General features: G+C 43.1%; 1 protein-coding gene and 1 long non-coding RNA gene across 3 annotated transcripts in view; one reads left to right on the top strand and one right to left on the bottom strand.

Moving 5' to 3' along the window:
• TLL1 (tolloid like 1) overlaps window positions 1-15,080 on the bottom strand; it is a 139,824-nt gene extending 124,744 nt beyond the window's left edge. The window contains exon 1 of one of the 2 annotated variants that reach the window (XM_063336106.1): window positions 13,485-15,080. In XM_063336106.1, the coding sequence (XP_063192176.1) occupies window positions 13,485-13,641 (157 nt within the window). In that variant the 5' untranslated portion in view covers window positions 13,642-15,080. The remainder of the gene's footprint in view (window positions 1-13,484) is intronic. The other variant, XM_063336107.1, reaches the window with a different exon arrangement.
• A 158-nt stretch (window positions 15,081-15,238) lies between these two features.
• LOC134516172 (uncharacterized) overlaps window positions 15,239-15,896 on the top strand; it is a 71,997-nt gene continuing 71,339 nt past the window's right edge. The window contains exon 1 of the long non-coding RNA XR_010071241.1: window positions 15,239-15,428. This is a non-coding gene — a long non-coding RNA (uncharacterized LOC134516172). The remainder of the gene's footprint in view (window positions 15,429-15,896) is intronic.

Below are 15,896 nucleotides of genomic sequence, written 5' to 3'. Positions count from 1 at the left end.
AGTAAGTCTCAGTAAAGTGGCCCTAAATATAATTTTACCTCTGGTTCAAATTCAGACCTCATTGAGTGTCACCATGCCATTCATCTCATTAAAAGTAACAAGAGATCCTGTGAGGGACTGCAGTCTGGGTGAAGAATTCAGCCTTGTATGTTGCAGCACATAAACATACTGCATTTAGTATTCCTGCATAAGTGTGCCAGGAAACAAATCAGATAGAAAAAATGAAGACACTTCTTTATGACAAAGGAAAAAAAAAACAAACAAACAAACAGAAAAAAAAAACCCTTAATTGGCAGCTGTGTGTTCCTGCCCTGGGCACAGTTCCCTACTATAGAGTCCACACCATGGCCCACCTAACACAACCCAGGGCCTATGACACATCATTAATGCACGCTCTTCCGTATCCCACCTACGGGATCTGCTGTATCCCACAGCAGGATACGAGACAGTGTTATTGTAGCTTAGATGGCCCAAAGAGATGAAATTCAAGGTTTGCAAGGAAAGTAACTATATTTTCTTACATCAACCTTACAGAAAGAAAAAGTCTTAGAACTTTCAGATATGCAATCTTTACACGCCATGGCATTTTACAAGGTGGAAGAACCACTGAACAATCCAGAGCAGTGTGCAAGAGCAAAACCAAAAGACCTGTGGGAGAACAATTCATCCATATTTAACTGAATGACATGCTGGAACAAAATACCACTGGGAATGCTCATAGGTGTATCATTGTTTTAATTAGAAGTTACTACCTTAGCAGTAGCTGAATACAGAGAGTGGTTTGATCTGCAGTCAAAATTCACTTACAGAAGTTTCTGCTGGAAATTGCCTATCTACAGCTGCAGAGGGCTTAGCACGTGATAATTCTCCTTTCGTTTGCATCTCACTTTTTACCTGGTTACTTGGCTTCCCCTGGCAGATAACCCATGCAGCCCTTTTTGATGTAGGTTTATTCCCTTTGACTTCTCTAGGCACCTATCCAACCTTAAACACTGATACCTGTGACTTTTCAGACAACGAGCAGGAAGCATAACAAAATCCAAAACTGATTATGAAGAGGCAAGGAAGGAAGGAAGGAAAGGTGCAGCGCATGTTCAGCAGTGCTCTGGGGAGGCCGAAGTCCCTGCATCATCTTCAGTGCAGGAGCAAGTCTCGCACGTGTTCCTTTCCAGTGGACAGCCAGCTGTAGAGAGGGTTTATCTCATACCAGAACAGCCATACAGAACTAAAAGGAATCAGAACTGATTAGCACATAAGAATGGGGATGTTAACTTGTTTCTTTAGCACGTGCAAGTGGATCCCAAACCTTATCTACATCTTTGCTGATTTCCATGATACATCATCTGCTGGTTGGAAGGAGAAGAGAATTTCTCCACTGATAAGACCTAGGACATTTTAGGTCAATGAAGCCAAGCCAGAATATGCGAGCACAAACCAAGGGTCAAATTATTTTTCTTCTTATGTAAGATTATCTAGTTAGAACTATTACTATGTATGCTAAATTTTGTTGATTTTTTTTTTCCTTAGGGCTATTCTTTAGTCTGAGTTTGTTCATCATTAGGAAAGGCAAAGAAAAGGTTTACATTTATAATCAAGTCTTTCTAGAATTACTAGATCAGTGACTGCAAAAATACATTATACATGAATAAATGCTGTACAATACTTGAAATAAATCGAACTTACACTTTTTTAAAATCTCAAAAAATAGCCAAGAAAAATTAATTTCGCCCAAGTTGAAAAAACTATCATGACTTTAGCTGTCTCTACACATCGATGACCATAAAATAGCCTGCATTTCTCTCTAATAACATTTTTAGTTTTAGCCCCCTCAAGATCTGCACATCTCCGTAAATGCAGTTACTGATCAAGGATGCACCTCTGTATTTGGCTCTCTTCCATAATGCAAAAGGGGGCCTATGTTATAAATTCTCTTTACCCAAATTTCACTTCTGCAGACACACCGACTGTGATCCATCAGTGCCATAAGTCACACTTAATTCAGCTTCTGTATTTTCACCTGTACTTCATGCATGAAAGGGCTTCATCCTCAAGTACGCAGATAAAGGACTGGAAAAAAAAAAAAAGGAAAGCCCTCTCCTACGCTCTCTTGTCTCCACCCCTCCTTCAATTCAGGGATCAAAAGATCTACAAACTGTAAAAGGAGAACCTTTTCATGATGGGGAAAGGTTTTTCTCCTTCCTTCCCCTGCCAAATAACTCCAGAAAACTCCATAACTACATAACTAAAGCCAAGTAAAGGACTTTCTTCAAACAAAAATCCTTAGTCAAATCTAGACACATTTATCACCTGCTGCTCTCACTCAGGCCATGATTAAAGTTCAGCACACTGAAGAAACACCCAGAAAGAAAACAGAAGTTTGTGAAACACAGAAGTTACAAACTATGTGGTTAAATGTGAGATCTGCAGTGAGTTAGACTATGTCATAAGGATACTTCGGTCTATATTGCAATCTGGAGTTCTTGCAACCCATCCAAACTATACATAGCTTTTAAAAAAAAAATACACTTTCTGCTCTGTTTTTATTTTACTATTTAACTAATTATTCAACTTACTAAATACATCAGGATACTAGTACACCTGTTCCTCCTAGTTTTCCAAAATCTCTTTAGCTTCTAGCAGCCCCTGGGATAGGAAATGTTTTAATTTTGGGATCCTGTAAATTACTGAAGAGACTTTCAGTGCTTGTCAAACTTTAGCTAATAGTACATGTTTTGGTGATATCATCACAAACTACATTGACATTGGTTTCACATGCCTGCTGTATTTTGTAACAAATGGCTTATTATCTTTGACTTTACATTTATTGAAATTACACAGATAACGAACTGTATATCCAACTGCAACCATCGTGTTCGTCAGCATCTTTAGCCATTCATCAGATTGAACAATTAATAAAGTATTCAGCTATGACAAGAAGAAACCCATCTCTAAAGGCTGAGAAATTATTGCAGTAATCTAAATCCAGTCTTATCCTGAGGCTTCTTTTGAGGGGAAAAAAAAATAAAAAATAAAATTCAGATGCTCTTGCAAGCTGCTGGATTTTTTTCACACCCCAGTCCAGCAAGAAAGGACCTGCAATCACAAGGTCACTGAATGTAAGATTTCATGATACTCTTGTGTTAGTGATGACAACTACAGAAACTGGGGCAAAAATCCAACTGCCTTCATTAATGTGCCTGCAAAGCAAGTGAGCACATGAATACAAGCGAGCCATAGCCCAAGTACACAGGAGCAAGTTAGTCAGCTCTGCACTTTATTACTTATTCACCTATAAATATTATCTCTAAAGTAACTGGAAACATTCCCACTGAGTTCAATAGCCTCTAGATCAGGTTTAACACACAGATTAACGTGGCGCTTCCCACTGTGGGGGGGGTGTGGGGGGTGTGGGCACGGAGGGGAGGAAGGAAAAAAGCACCCACACGATCTGTACGCACAACTTTAAAGATCCTAAATAGATGCTTCTACAGGCATCTATGCTTCAACGACGCTTCCTTAGGTAATCAGGTGAGCATGTGCACACATGTGTTTAAAGGCGAGCGTGTACACAAGTGCTCCACTGGACCCATAATGAGCGTCTATACACATTAGGGACATGCAGTTTCCTTCTCGTGTGCTTGCATACATTCATTTCCATCACATACAGTTGGTCAATGCATTTACAGTCATACTGAGCCTTGAAATTCATTCACTTCCCAAAATAGCCAAATTGCATTTATCTTTCAGGCATGCTACAAGACACGAGTTTTTGAAATAGCATTTAGGGCGGGCTGAGGAACAAAGGAACTGCAACACTGGATCACATCCAAGGTCCTGTCTCTGACAGCAGTCACCACCAGCTGCTTCACAGAAAGAAACAAGAATCTGCAGTAGGTAGACAAGGATAAATCTTGCCACACGTTAGGGTTCATCCTGGTTTCCAGCTACTAAAGACTGGCTTGAACTCTGAAGCCTTAGGTATAATATCCACTTGAAAATGTTATCATTATTAATTATCAGTGATATATCCAGATACCCCTGCTATCTATGTCATATCATATATGCAAACACTGCCTCGGTGGAATCCTTTAAGCAGACTTCAATCTAAAAAAAGTTGTATAAAAAACGCCACGTATCTCCTTGTCTCAGTTCTGAATTTGCCACTTCAGAATTTAACAGACTAATAGGAATAGAAACAAAAAACTTCTTTTTTATCTTCTTGTATAATTTCTTAAGTTGTACATGTTTATCACATCTCTTCTCTTTCATCTTCTAACTTGAACATCTTTTTACCCTGTTTTCATTAGTTTTTCCAATAATCTAACCTTTGTGTAATAAAACACTTATCTGCATGAATCTGGTTCCTTAGCTACTTATAGGCTTGATTATTATTTTTTTGTCTGAGGGTCTGTTCTTGGTTTGTGGGTGTTTTTTTGTTTTTTTTTAAATCATTTCTTTTCCAGGCGTGAAAGATTAATCTATATTAGTTTCAGAACATAATGCCATTACAGCGTATCAGTAACAACAGAATAAGGATTCCAGAATTTAGTCCTGAGTCAACTGTCTTGAATAGCTGCACAGCTAAAAAAAGACTGAGCAGTTTATATGATGACAAAAGGACGGACTGATGGACAGATCAAAGATCTTGGTACTGAAATGAAGAAGATCACAAAAAGATAGGTAACATACCTTCATCATGACACTGGTAGTTTTGCACGGAAACACTCTACGTTCTTACTCAGAAGCGGGCTAAGTGGATTTCCTGAACACAAAATACCTAATTTATCAATTTGCCTATATGCACGTAACACCTTTACAAGGGATGAAATAGACAATTGTAAGTCTGGAAACAGTTGACGAGTAGTGAAGCTTAACCCACCTGCAAATAAAACTGAAGTAAGAGCACAATTGTAAGAGTAACGTTGAGTAAGGGGGGAAAAAAAGCGAGTACAAGTAAAAATGAAGATGTATGCAAATTTGTTATAAATATAAGGACATTTTAGCAGATGGAGAAATTGGGCAGTTCATCGTCATGTTCTCACACCCGCAGAGTTGTTCTAAAACTACTCTTCATGAAAGCAAATATAATTGGCTGTGCGAGTAAACTGTTTAAATAAATCTTGATATTATATAAGAACCATCTGAAATTAATTTCTTTACTTATCTGAGTGCATCATCTGGAAACAGAGAAGCTCTGCCTCTTGGCTACTCTTTCTAGAATCGCTATGCCCTATTCAAAATTCGTTCTCCTTTATTGGTGAAGCAGAAAAACGTTGAAGGTCTTGAGTGAAGCAATACCCACGACAGCAAGAACGTACCTAACTAGCACCTAGTAAGATGTCAGACACCAATAAAATGGATTTGTTTTTGTTTAATAACAAATAGAGTTATTACTAGGAATATATTTAACTGCTGCTACCAGCATGAGAATAACATGACCCATCTGCACGGCTCTTTAGATACATCCTTTTCAGCTGATGTCCAGGGCCCCTCACTTCTTCCAGGAGCTGATATTTGAACTCCACCATACAGCTTACAATATCCCAGGAGCACAATGTAGCTGGAGAGATACTGACACCTTTCAAATGCAGCAATGTATCTCTGTCATTCAATGTTTGTAGGAAAAGGGATGAAATTCATCTGGACAGCAAGACAGATAATTTCTGAATTCAGATTTAAATGCACTGAAAATAAGTTTTAAAAATAAACACTTTAATTTGCATTTTTGTGCCCTGATTTTGTTGATTATTTGCTGATGAGATAGAGTTCCAATACTTACTATTCCTTACTATAGTACTAAAAAATCTTGTATTCTGACAATGACATATGAGAATACCAACCTAGAAACCTCTGAAAGTTTGAATCCGGATAGGATGTGCCATCAGACTGACAGTGACAGGCCTGGCACAGCTGAACTTGTTTTGCTGGCTGGCACCAACTTTTAAAGCATGATTTATGACTATTTTAAAAATTAAAACTCACATGTAATTTACACAAAATTTAAGCAAAATTACAATTTTAAGTGTTTCATGTAACAGAAGTTGTTGCTAAGAATTTTCATGTGCTTTAAATGACTAAAAGGATACTTCTGACCAGGCTTATTGTTCTGCAATATAATTTATAACCATCAATAGGAATAAAAAAATTTCAAAATCAATTGCTAGTCAATTATTGATAGACTTTATCTAAATAAAGTATATATAGCAGAGAAGCTGGTTAAATACACACTGCATATCCTCTTAGGCATCGTATTTCACACACCTCAAGAAAAAAATTAGGACTTATTTTAAAACAAAATTGATTTTTTGGTGTTTTGGTCTTGACAATCTCTGTTTTTAAATATTGAAGGGAAAACCCACAAACCTACATTTTGGCGCATTATTGCTCTGTAAGAGCTATCTGATTGTGCTCAAATATTCTCAGACATTTGATGCCCACAGATTTATAGTCCCTCAAAATTTGCACTTGCAGACCATTACTCAGGCAAAAAATCCCAATAAAAGTCATCTGAGAGTACCCGTATGAGGAGGAACCGTCCCCGAAGCACTCTGCAAGAGCAACCACTCACATGGGTGGCACACCTGCTCAGGGTCACGCACAGACCCTCTACATATGTCCACGGCACAGCCTCCACCTTCACGCTCCCCAGCTCAACCTGTTCCGGTGCATTACTATTTATACAAGTTTTCCACTTCAAGTACTTTGAGCACTCTTATTTCTGTTGTTCAGCAAGGACAGTCTTCACATCAGATTTTCGTATTTAGGTACATGAGTCCAACAGAGACAGAAGGTTCGCGTATGTGTTCTGTATAAATATTTAGAGCTGGATATTTCAGGGTTTGACGTGCAGTGTTTAACAGATCACTGGCAGCCCACTAAGCTCTCCAGCACAAGGCCTCCGAGAACATACTGGTCATGCACAGCCCACCCAGTCATCTCCTCCTCCTCATCTCCAGCTGTGGGCATAGGTGCCCAGTTTCTTTCCTACAGAACTATCAAAGCACTAGAGACTATCAAACCCTACAGAAACCTGACGATGAGATAGAAATTCTATTTGGAGGCAATAACCGCTAATTGTAAGCAAGAGAATGTCAAGGGGACAAACAGAGAGAAGAGGACTAGGTGACCGGTCAAGCCGCACAGGGAAAACCTGAAAAGCAAGTAAAAAGTGCATTCAGTGGAGGAGGGAATCCAGGAGCAAGGAAAGTTGTCATATGAACAATGAAAGAGGTGACAGGGAAAGAAGTAGATGATCAGCAGACACGAAGAATGAATGCGCATTAAAACACATTAACAGATTAGCCATTAGCTTTTCCTTAGCCAAGAAAAACATCCTGAGAGAACTAAAAATATCCAAAGATTTCTCTAGTCACACTTTCAGTTGCTATAGCTCTGAAGGGACGTAATAGGAGGTGGACAGAGGTTGTTTGTGGTCAGGAATGGGAGGAATGGACTGCATTCAATAATGACTGGGACAAGTAGATAAGAAAGATCTTACGGAGGCTGAAAAAAGTCTGAAAAACACTAAGAAACGGTGCCCATTCTACTGAAAGCTTTGAAAGCCCAAAGCTTAGTTTTGCTCTGGAGTACTCTTAGAATCATCATTCCTATCTTTCCTTCAGATATTAAAAAAAAAAAAAAAAAGAATGTTGCACAACCATAATATTTTTCCTGAGTCTAAAGCTAGACCATAAAAACCTATTACAGTTTCAGGATAAACACACATCGTCTAAACAAAGACTAGAGATTTCTCCCCTTGTTTAGGTTATTCACTGACATAAAATTTAGAGGACTGTAATGCATCCAGTTGAGAGGGAAAAAAAAAAAAAATAAGGTCTGTTTTCCTCCACAATGCCCCCTGTGCCTTTGAAAACCAGAAGTTGACTCTTCCATTTTACAGCCCTTCTGTCAATACCACGCACCACAGACATGACCGTTTCTCTCCAAAAAGAGAGAAATGGAATTATGTCATAAGCCTATCAACCCTGTTTTCCAGAGGGGCAATAAGAATGATATAAGGCAGACATCCAGGTGTGGTGAATGTTTCCGAGCTTGCCTGGGGGACCTGATTCCAAGCTCAATTAGATTTGTCAATTAGGCTTGTTTTGCAGTGATGTAATACTGCTCCTTGCAGGTCACTTGTTCGACACACCGGAAATATATTCAGAAACAGATCCCTATGGAAAGCGGTCTGGACACGAAACTGAGCCTTTGGTATGGAAGGATATTCACAAAGTTAGAACGTCAAATATATTCATTTAATACAATTTTCCCAGAGTTTCACTACTGAATTAATCTTTTCAATGAAGCTGAGGAAAACAAAAGAACTTTATGTTCGCAAAAATTTCTTTCAAAGTTGTTGAGATACCACATTAAAGGGCATCATAGATAAAGTAATGGTGGAGAATTCGAAAAAAGAAATACGACTTAAAAACTAAGTTTTTCCGTAGTCTGATTTACCGCATAAGTTTATCCACAGCAGGATGGAGGCCATTTGGGACCGACTGTTCAGAAAAGCTTCTTTCTGTTTCAGCTGCCTACACTATGCGTTTACTACACGAATAGCCACAGTTCTGTCAATCTAGCAAGTGATATTAGCAGTACAACCTCTATATTAGTACAAACTGCACAATATATCTTTTAGAATTTACTGCGTGACTGAAATATAAAGATCAAAGATTTCAACAACCTAAATCATGCAACAGATTTAAAATGTGTTGTCAGAGGTTTTAAGAATTTTCATGTTATCAGACTGCACAATTAGCATGCCTACGGCTGAAAAACAAATGTCCCAGAATACAAAATACAAGCTAAAAAAAACCCCAAACAACCTAGCAGTATAGAAAGCAGCTGCTACAACACCAATAAACAAAACTTAGATTGCAGTTACAGATGACACCGTATCCTAATTATACTTAGCATTTACCATAAACTTTTCACGGTCAGATACTTTACAAATAAAATACATAACTAGGTTTCACACCTGAGCGAGGTGGGAAATGATAATATCCCTGTTACGTACAATCCAAACTTTTTTTTATTAATATTTATAAAAGTGTAAAGAAACCAAATGAGTTCCTGAGATTCTCACAGGAGTGAGAATTGGACACAATGAGAAGGATCTTTCTTACTGTTCCCTTATTCTCAAGCAGACAGGCATACACCCAGAATTTGTTCTTAGTCAAACAACAGCAAGCTAAACAACTTCCAAGTTATGAAGCTGTAAATCTAATTGTTAATCTTTATTATTATTCCTTTGAATCTAGCTTTATTTGTATCTAGCTTTACTGGGGAAAAAAAAAAATAATCTTTGTTCCAAGGCAACCAATTCATGAACAACTTGCGAGAAAAAAAAAATCCCAATTGTTTTGTGTTAAAAATAAATAAATAAAAAAAATTCATCCAAATGAACTATTGTGAGAAAGTAAAAGTTTCGGTGAAGTTTTCCTTGGCAAAAGTTTCCCCAGTGCAAGACAGAATTTCTGGTGCAGAGAAGACCATGGCCCACAACAGTCCTCAGTGATATGGATATGCAAAACAAAACTAAGACTTTTTTCTTAATCTTCCATAGTTTCTAGTATTCGAATTGGGAGATCACACCAGAGTATCTCTCTCCCTCTCTTTTTGGTTTTTGTTTGTTTCAATGAAAAAAACCAAAGCTTTCAAAAAACCTTTAATATCAACTAAGTACAGACTACCAACAAGTATTACAGAATGGGAAATTCTCTGTGTGTTCCTCAACAGGTGTCCTCAATACATTATAAACTGTGGAAAGAATGGAAAAAAAAAATAAACAGAGCACTTTGGGAATCCACAGATAAATGTAGATGCATGCTGCCATCTGAAAAGCTTGACAGTGTCCATTTGAATCTAACTAGGCATTTTATTTTTTGGAGTAATACCTTATTTATAGAAAAGCTGATCTATGCTCTTAGATTCTTTAAAGCCTGACATTGCGATGAGTATGGCATTCCCAGTGTCACACTTTCTGGCAAATTAGATCTTGAAGATGAACTAAGAATGCCTTGAACTTCACAATGGTAAACACTGAGGGTATTATCCTGCAGAGAGACACGAGGAAGTATCTGAGACATCAGAAGCACAGAAACTGTGTTACATCACATCCCGCTGTTACAGCGCACCAGGATACTTGTTATAAGGAGAAGTAGCATGACCCAAAATTCATACGCAGGTTAAAGGTCTGCAGACAAACACACAGGAAACCACACAGCTCATCAAGTTCATCTGCACAATGTCAATAGCTTCCTTACCACCACTCGTCTCCTCAACACCGTCACAACATTTCCTCAGACTCTTCTCTTCCCTGGAGCCCTTGCTCCAGGGCTTCCAAGGTGCTGGCTTCACTGCCAAGACTGAACTTTGGGGTTGTTGCATAAAACAGCTGCTGGTTTAGATGCAGTTGGAAACATCAGTTCCAGAAACAACTCCTAACCCTACTGTGCATCTGTCAGATTCCTGTTATCTGTCGATTTTTCACAAAACTGGAAAGTTTGACAGAAAATTTACTTCTCCACCTCTATAGCATCCTGCGCTACAATACTTCTGGGAATTTTGAGTTCAAGCAACAGGGTGATTCTCAGCACACTCGCTAAAATGACCTCTTCCTTATGAGAATTTTAAAATACACACAGAATATCCATAAATAATCCCACAGAATACCTATAAATAATGTCCCAGAGGCTGTTTCATTCTTTTTCTGGTAAATTTCTCCAGCTCTTCCACAAAATGGAAAAACAGGGAAAAAGGGACCTACCAAAAGAAGGCCTCTTTGGGGGATCTTCGTCATGGCTGGTTTCAAAGCATTTTATTTGCTTAGAAATTATGGTAGGTCATATTATTCTAACAGGTCCATAAAACCTGTATGAACTCACTCGAGTTTCTCAAGTATGTCAGTAGGTAAAACACTAAACTGACTTTGGGTATTCCCCCATTTGGTCAAGTTGCAGAAATTCACAATATCTGGGACCTAACTGTTACCAGCCTGAACAGTTAAAAAAAAGAGCACTTTTACAGCCTCAGTTGTGGGCCCTTAACACGCAGTAAAAGCAGGCGTTAATTATATCTAAGGTACAAAGTTTGCATACACTGAACACAATCTCAGCAAGGATTATCTTGTTTTATCCTGTTATCTCACGCATAGAGCGACCACACAAATTTGACCACACAAACAACTCACACCCCTGAGTGTGAGGCCTGGCTTTGTCCTTCTTTAGGGCCTCACTGTGGAAGAAGCCATCCTAATGGCAGATATCAGTAAAATTACTCACGGGAGTCCAAAACCCACCCCAGACGGTAAGACAGATCTAGCAAGAACACATATTTGGCTTATGCTGCTAAAAGAGGCTGAGCACCCGCTATCCCCATCACCTTTGATCAGGTATCAGTACTTCACAGGCTAAGACTAATGTAGTCTTTAAGGAAAGTTTAGCAGGAAAAGTATTTGGGAAATACTGTTGAAGGATCAGTTTAATTTATATATAGAGAACTCTCTAATTTTTGTTATAAACAACTGGAACATGGTTCAAACCCCGTGTGCAGCATTTTCATTTCTGACACACGTTATCATTTCTGAAGAACTACTATACACTAAAAGAAAATAATGACTGGGTTATTTACTGAATAGAAAACCTCAAAGTGATTGCTTTTAAGACTAACAGTAACTACACACAACTAACTCTTCATCTCAGACATCTACCTGTCTCTCATCACAGTAGTAGTTAAGCACCTCGTGAAGACGCAGCAGCAAAAACTTCCATAAAATATTTAAACGGGCCAAACTTTCCAAGCACGTTTCTTCATTCAAACAAATGATGGCAGAGAAGTGTCAACGCTGACCATATTGCACTGTCTCTTACTGTTGTCTTTATCTCATGCATAACCTTAAACACTTACTCTCATGAATTATAGTTTTAATTACTCTCGCTATGAAACAAGTACTAAAAAAAAAAGCTCACAGCAAACTGAGTAAATACACAATTCTTATTATTCATATGAATCTTCCTAAACAATGACAGACCAGAAGAAAAGAGCTCAAGTTAACTATGACCACTCACTTGTGCATATTTGTGAGCGCTAATTGGGAAAAAATAACATTTTGTTTGCAGTTGCTTCTGCTCTTTTTGAACTTGAGTGTTCCTCAGCCATAAGTAAGTAAGACCTAACAATTCACACTTAGGAACAAAATATTTTTGTGATTAGAAAAACACAGCGTCTGCATATTTGGCATATATGTTCACCACATTCTCCTCAATAAATTAAACAAAACCACACAGACATAGTGAACACAACCTTTGGCTGAACTAGTTTTCAGAATATAAAATAACTAATTAATGCAAAGGAGGCTGCTGGAAAATTTGAGCACTTATTTAACAATAGAGCTGTTGAGAATGGACCACCACTGTTGTTCGTAACACATTTGAGGGGAAAAAAAGGCATCATCGAGATACACTTGTCCACTGAAATACTAGTGAAGCCGGGTCCTGAGGTCAGCAAGAAGGTTGCTGATAACTTTAATGCACGGACAGTTAGTATTACGGGAGCTGAAGTCCTAAATCGGCAAGATAAACGTTCTAGGAGTACTCCGTTGCTCTGCAAGGTGGGAAGAGGCTGTAACTCAACTCCTCCTACAGAGTTAAGGAAGGGGTCGGTCAGGCACGGAGCGAGCAGGGGGCACGGCAGCGGCCCCACAGCACACCCTGCAGAAAACCAAACCGCCCCAGGTACTAGTGGGCTTCTAAGACACACACGCGTGGACCCGCACGGCTGAAAGCCCCGCAGCTGGTGACCCCCCGCGCCTTGCCCTCCCCTGCGCCCCCCTCCAGCCTCCTCTCCCGCTCGGGCCGTGCACTTTATCATATGCATATTCATCCGGCACCCGGCGCCGAGGGCCCGCCCCGAGGAGCGGGGGCGACAGGTTGCGATGGAGGAAAGCGTGAGGGAGCCGGCGGGAGGCGGCCCCCACTCCCGCCGCGGGGGCGGACAGGGCCCCGGGAGGAGCCGCCGCCGCCGCCACCCCCCGGCGCCGCCTGCGAGGCCCGGCCCGGCTCCTCCGCGCTGCCGGCTGGTGCTGCGGGCACGGTCCCGCCTCGGAACCTTTGAGCCCCGCCGAAACGCCCTCTGCAACTTCCACGTCCCCGGCGGCGTCACGCCGGCCGCGGAGCCCTCCGGCACGGCACCGCCGGGGGACGCGGAGCGGAGGCGGCCGGTCCAGCCCTGCCCGCCGCCGCGCCCCGGCTCCCACCTCAGCCCAAGGAGCTGGGGAAGTGGGAAGTCCCAGAAAAGCAGGTCCCGGGAACCTTCCTCAGGTGAGGGGAAGCTCCGGCTCCGCTTTGTCGCCGCTGCCCCGGGAGGGAGCAGGTGAGCCCGGGACTCCCCCCTCACACGCACCGCCGCAGATAAAGCCGAGACAAAGTCACCATCTGGGGAGGGGGTGGGGAGCTGTATTAGACGTGGAAGTCACTTACCGGCTTTGCAAGGGTCCTTATAATCTATCGCCTCAGCTTTATCCTCTTCGGTGAAATCGTAAGTGTAGTCATAATCGAGGCCAGCGCAGGAGGAAGGCTTCCCACAGACAGTCCACCCGGCCAGCCACAGTGCCATCCTCCAGCAGAGCATTTTCATCCTCCCTCGGGCAGAGAGGTGGTGGGCAGGGTGCAGATGAATTAGGCAGCCGGCTCAGCTGTCCACGCCGGCTTGGGAAAGGAGGGTAAGGGATGGAGGAACCACAGGGTTTGGGGAATTTGGGTTGGGGTGGTTAGTTTTTTTTCCCCTTCTCCACCTGGAGGCTCCTCCGAGAGACGGTGCTTCCCTAGGTAGCCCCACTCAGACGGGTGCAACACACAGCGAGGAGCATGAGCGCCGCTGCCCCTCCTGCCCCCAGCCCGCCACCTCGCCGGGGAGAACTCCTTGGGTGTGTGGGTGGGCGCAGGGGGTGGACTCAGGCCGGGAGATCCTGTCTGTCAGGGCGTCCCCTCGCCTCTGTCAAACCCCAGACAAACTTCCCGCGGAGGAGGAGGAGGAGGAGGCGGCGGCTGCTGCCGCCCGCGTCCCGCTCCGCGCCCGGTCCCGCTGCTGCTGCTGCTGCCAGAAGATGGATCCGGGCTGCACATCAGCAAACTACCACGGACAGAGGGGGAAAGAGAAAGAAAGACAGAAGGAAGGAAAGAAATGGGAGCGGGGGGGTGGGGTGCACTAGAGCAAACCGCGGAGCCCTGGTGATGGGAAGCAGCAGCTACGCTGGAGGGAGCAAAGTGTCAGAGCTTCCCCCTCTCCGCACTAACACTTACTCTAAGCCCTGTCTCTGGTCTGTCCCCCCCCACCCCCCCTCCTCCGTCCCCCTTTAACTTACGAAAACCTTACAGGCAACTAACACACAGTCGTCAGCATCCTGCTTACTTATTCATACAGTCAGGGTCAGGATCCGGGCTGCTTCTGATCTGTTCCCTTGATAGTCTTATGGAAACACACGCGCATTCACTATATGCCTCTATCTCCATATAGCTTTCTCTCTAGATAAGCAGTGCATGGCATTTAAACAACAACAAAAGAATCGAGATCAGATAAAACAACGCACAGATCGACACCCGGCAGCCAAAAAAGCTCGAGAAAATGGGTGATGACGAGGACGACGAGAGGAATTAACTGCAATTTAAGAGACGGGAAAATAAATTAGTGGCTGTGTATTTCTCCCTCTGCTGCGGCTGCTTTGCAGTGTTAGCCCCATGAGCTGACGGGTGGGGGTTAAGGAGCGAGGGGGAGGGGGAAAGAGAAAAGTTTAAGCGTCCATAGTTTGTTTAAAACAGAGGAAGGCAATATAAAAGGTCCATTGGTCTCCAGAAGTTCAGCCGAGCAGCTGGGAACCGGTTCCAAAATGAAAGTAAGAACAAACAAACAAACAGGAAAAAAAAATAATCAAGGCAAACAAAAAGTAAAATTGCAGCAGGCAACAGCAGCGCCGAGATCTTGCAGTCGGGCTCTCCTGTTCTCACGTGGATCTCCAGCAAAGCGGTGGAGGTTTATTTTCCAAGCGGAGTTTCCGCGGAAGCCGCCGCCCCGCTCCGCTCCGCTCCGCTCCGCGGTGTCCTGGCTCCGCCGCGGAATTCAGCGCCGCGGCGCCCGGAGCCGCTGCCGCCTGCGCGGGGCCGGGTTTTGTTTTAAAGCCCGAGAAGGGATCAGCGCGCAAAGCCTCATTTCAGGCGATCAACCTGGAGCGGGGGGGGTGGGGGGGAGGGGTGGAGATCCGTGCTGCTGGAATAAAATAAGATCAAGCGGAAAATAAATAAATAAAAAAAAACCCTATGTATATATAGGTAGCTAAAGATCTCCCTCCCTCCCCGCCTGCCTCCTCCCCTCCCCCGAGACGGGCAGCTCCGATCCTGCAGAAACGCCTGAAACTGTTTCAGACCAAGGTGAGACTTTTCCGTAGCAAACTCTACTCCTCCTCCTTTTACGAGTTTCCATGGAAAAGGGCGGTGGGGGGAGCGAGGGGTGGGTAGCGGGGAGTTTCTCCTGCTCCCATTTCGCCGGGGTGTCACATTTAACACGGACTTTTGAAAGGGCTGCCGCCAAGAAGTGGCTGCGTCTTTCTCTCGCGTCCGAGCCCGCACAGGCTCGCTCTCCCCGCAGCACTTCCCGGTCGCCTTCCCCCAGTCGCAGGGGTGGAAATCCGGAGACAGTCCCTTCCCCCGGCTGTGCCAGGAGCGCAGGCAGAGCCCGGAGCGCAGCCCCTCCCCGGCAGACGCCCTGCGCTCCCCTTCCCTCCGCGGGCGCGGGCCGGCCGCGCCGCCCCAGGTGCCGCCGGGGAGCGGGGAGGGCGTGGGGGGGGCGCGGTGAAAGGCAGTTACGCAAACTCCGGGTAGGCACAGCTTGCTATCGGC

Source organism: Chroicocephalus ridibundus, chromosome 5 (genome assembly GCF_963924245.1).
Source record: "Chroicocephalus ridibundus chromosome 5, bChrRid1.1, whole genome shotgun sequence".
NCBI classification, from domain to species: domain Eukaryota; kingdom Metazoa; phylum Chordata; class Aves; order Charadriiformes; family Laridae; genus Chroicocephalus; species Chroicocephalus ridibundus.
Note: the sequence above shows the minus strand (reverse complement) of the source record. Positions and strands in the feature narration are given on the sequence as shown.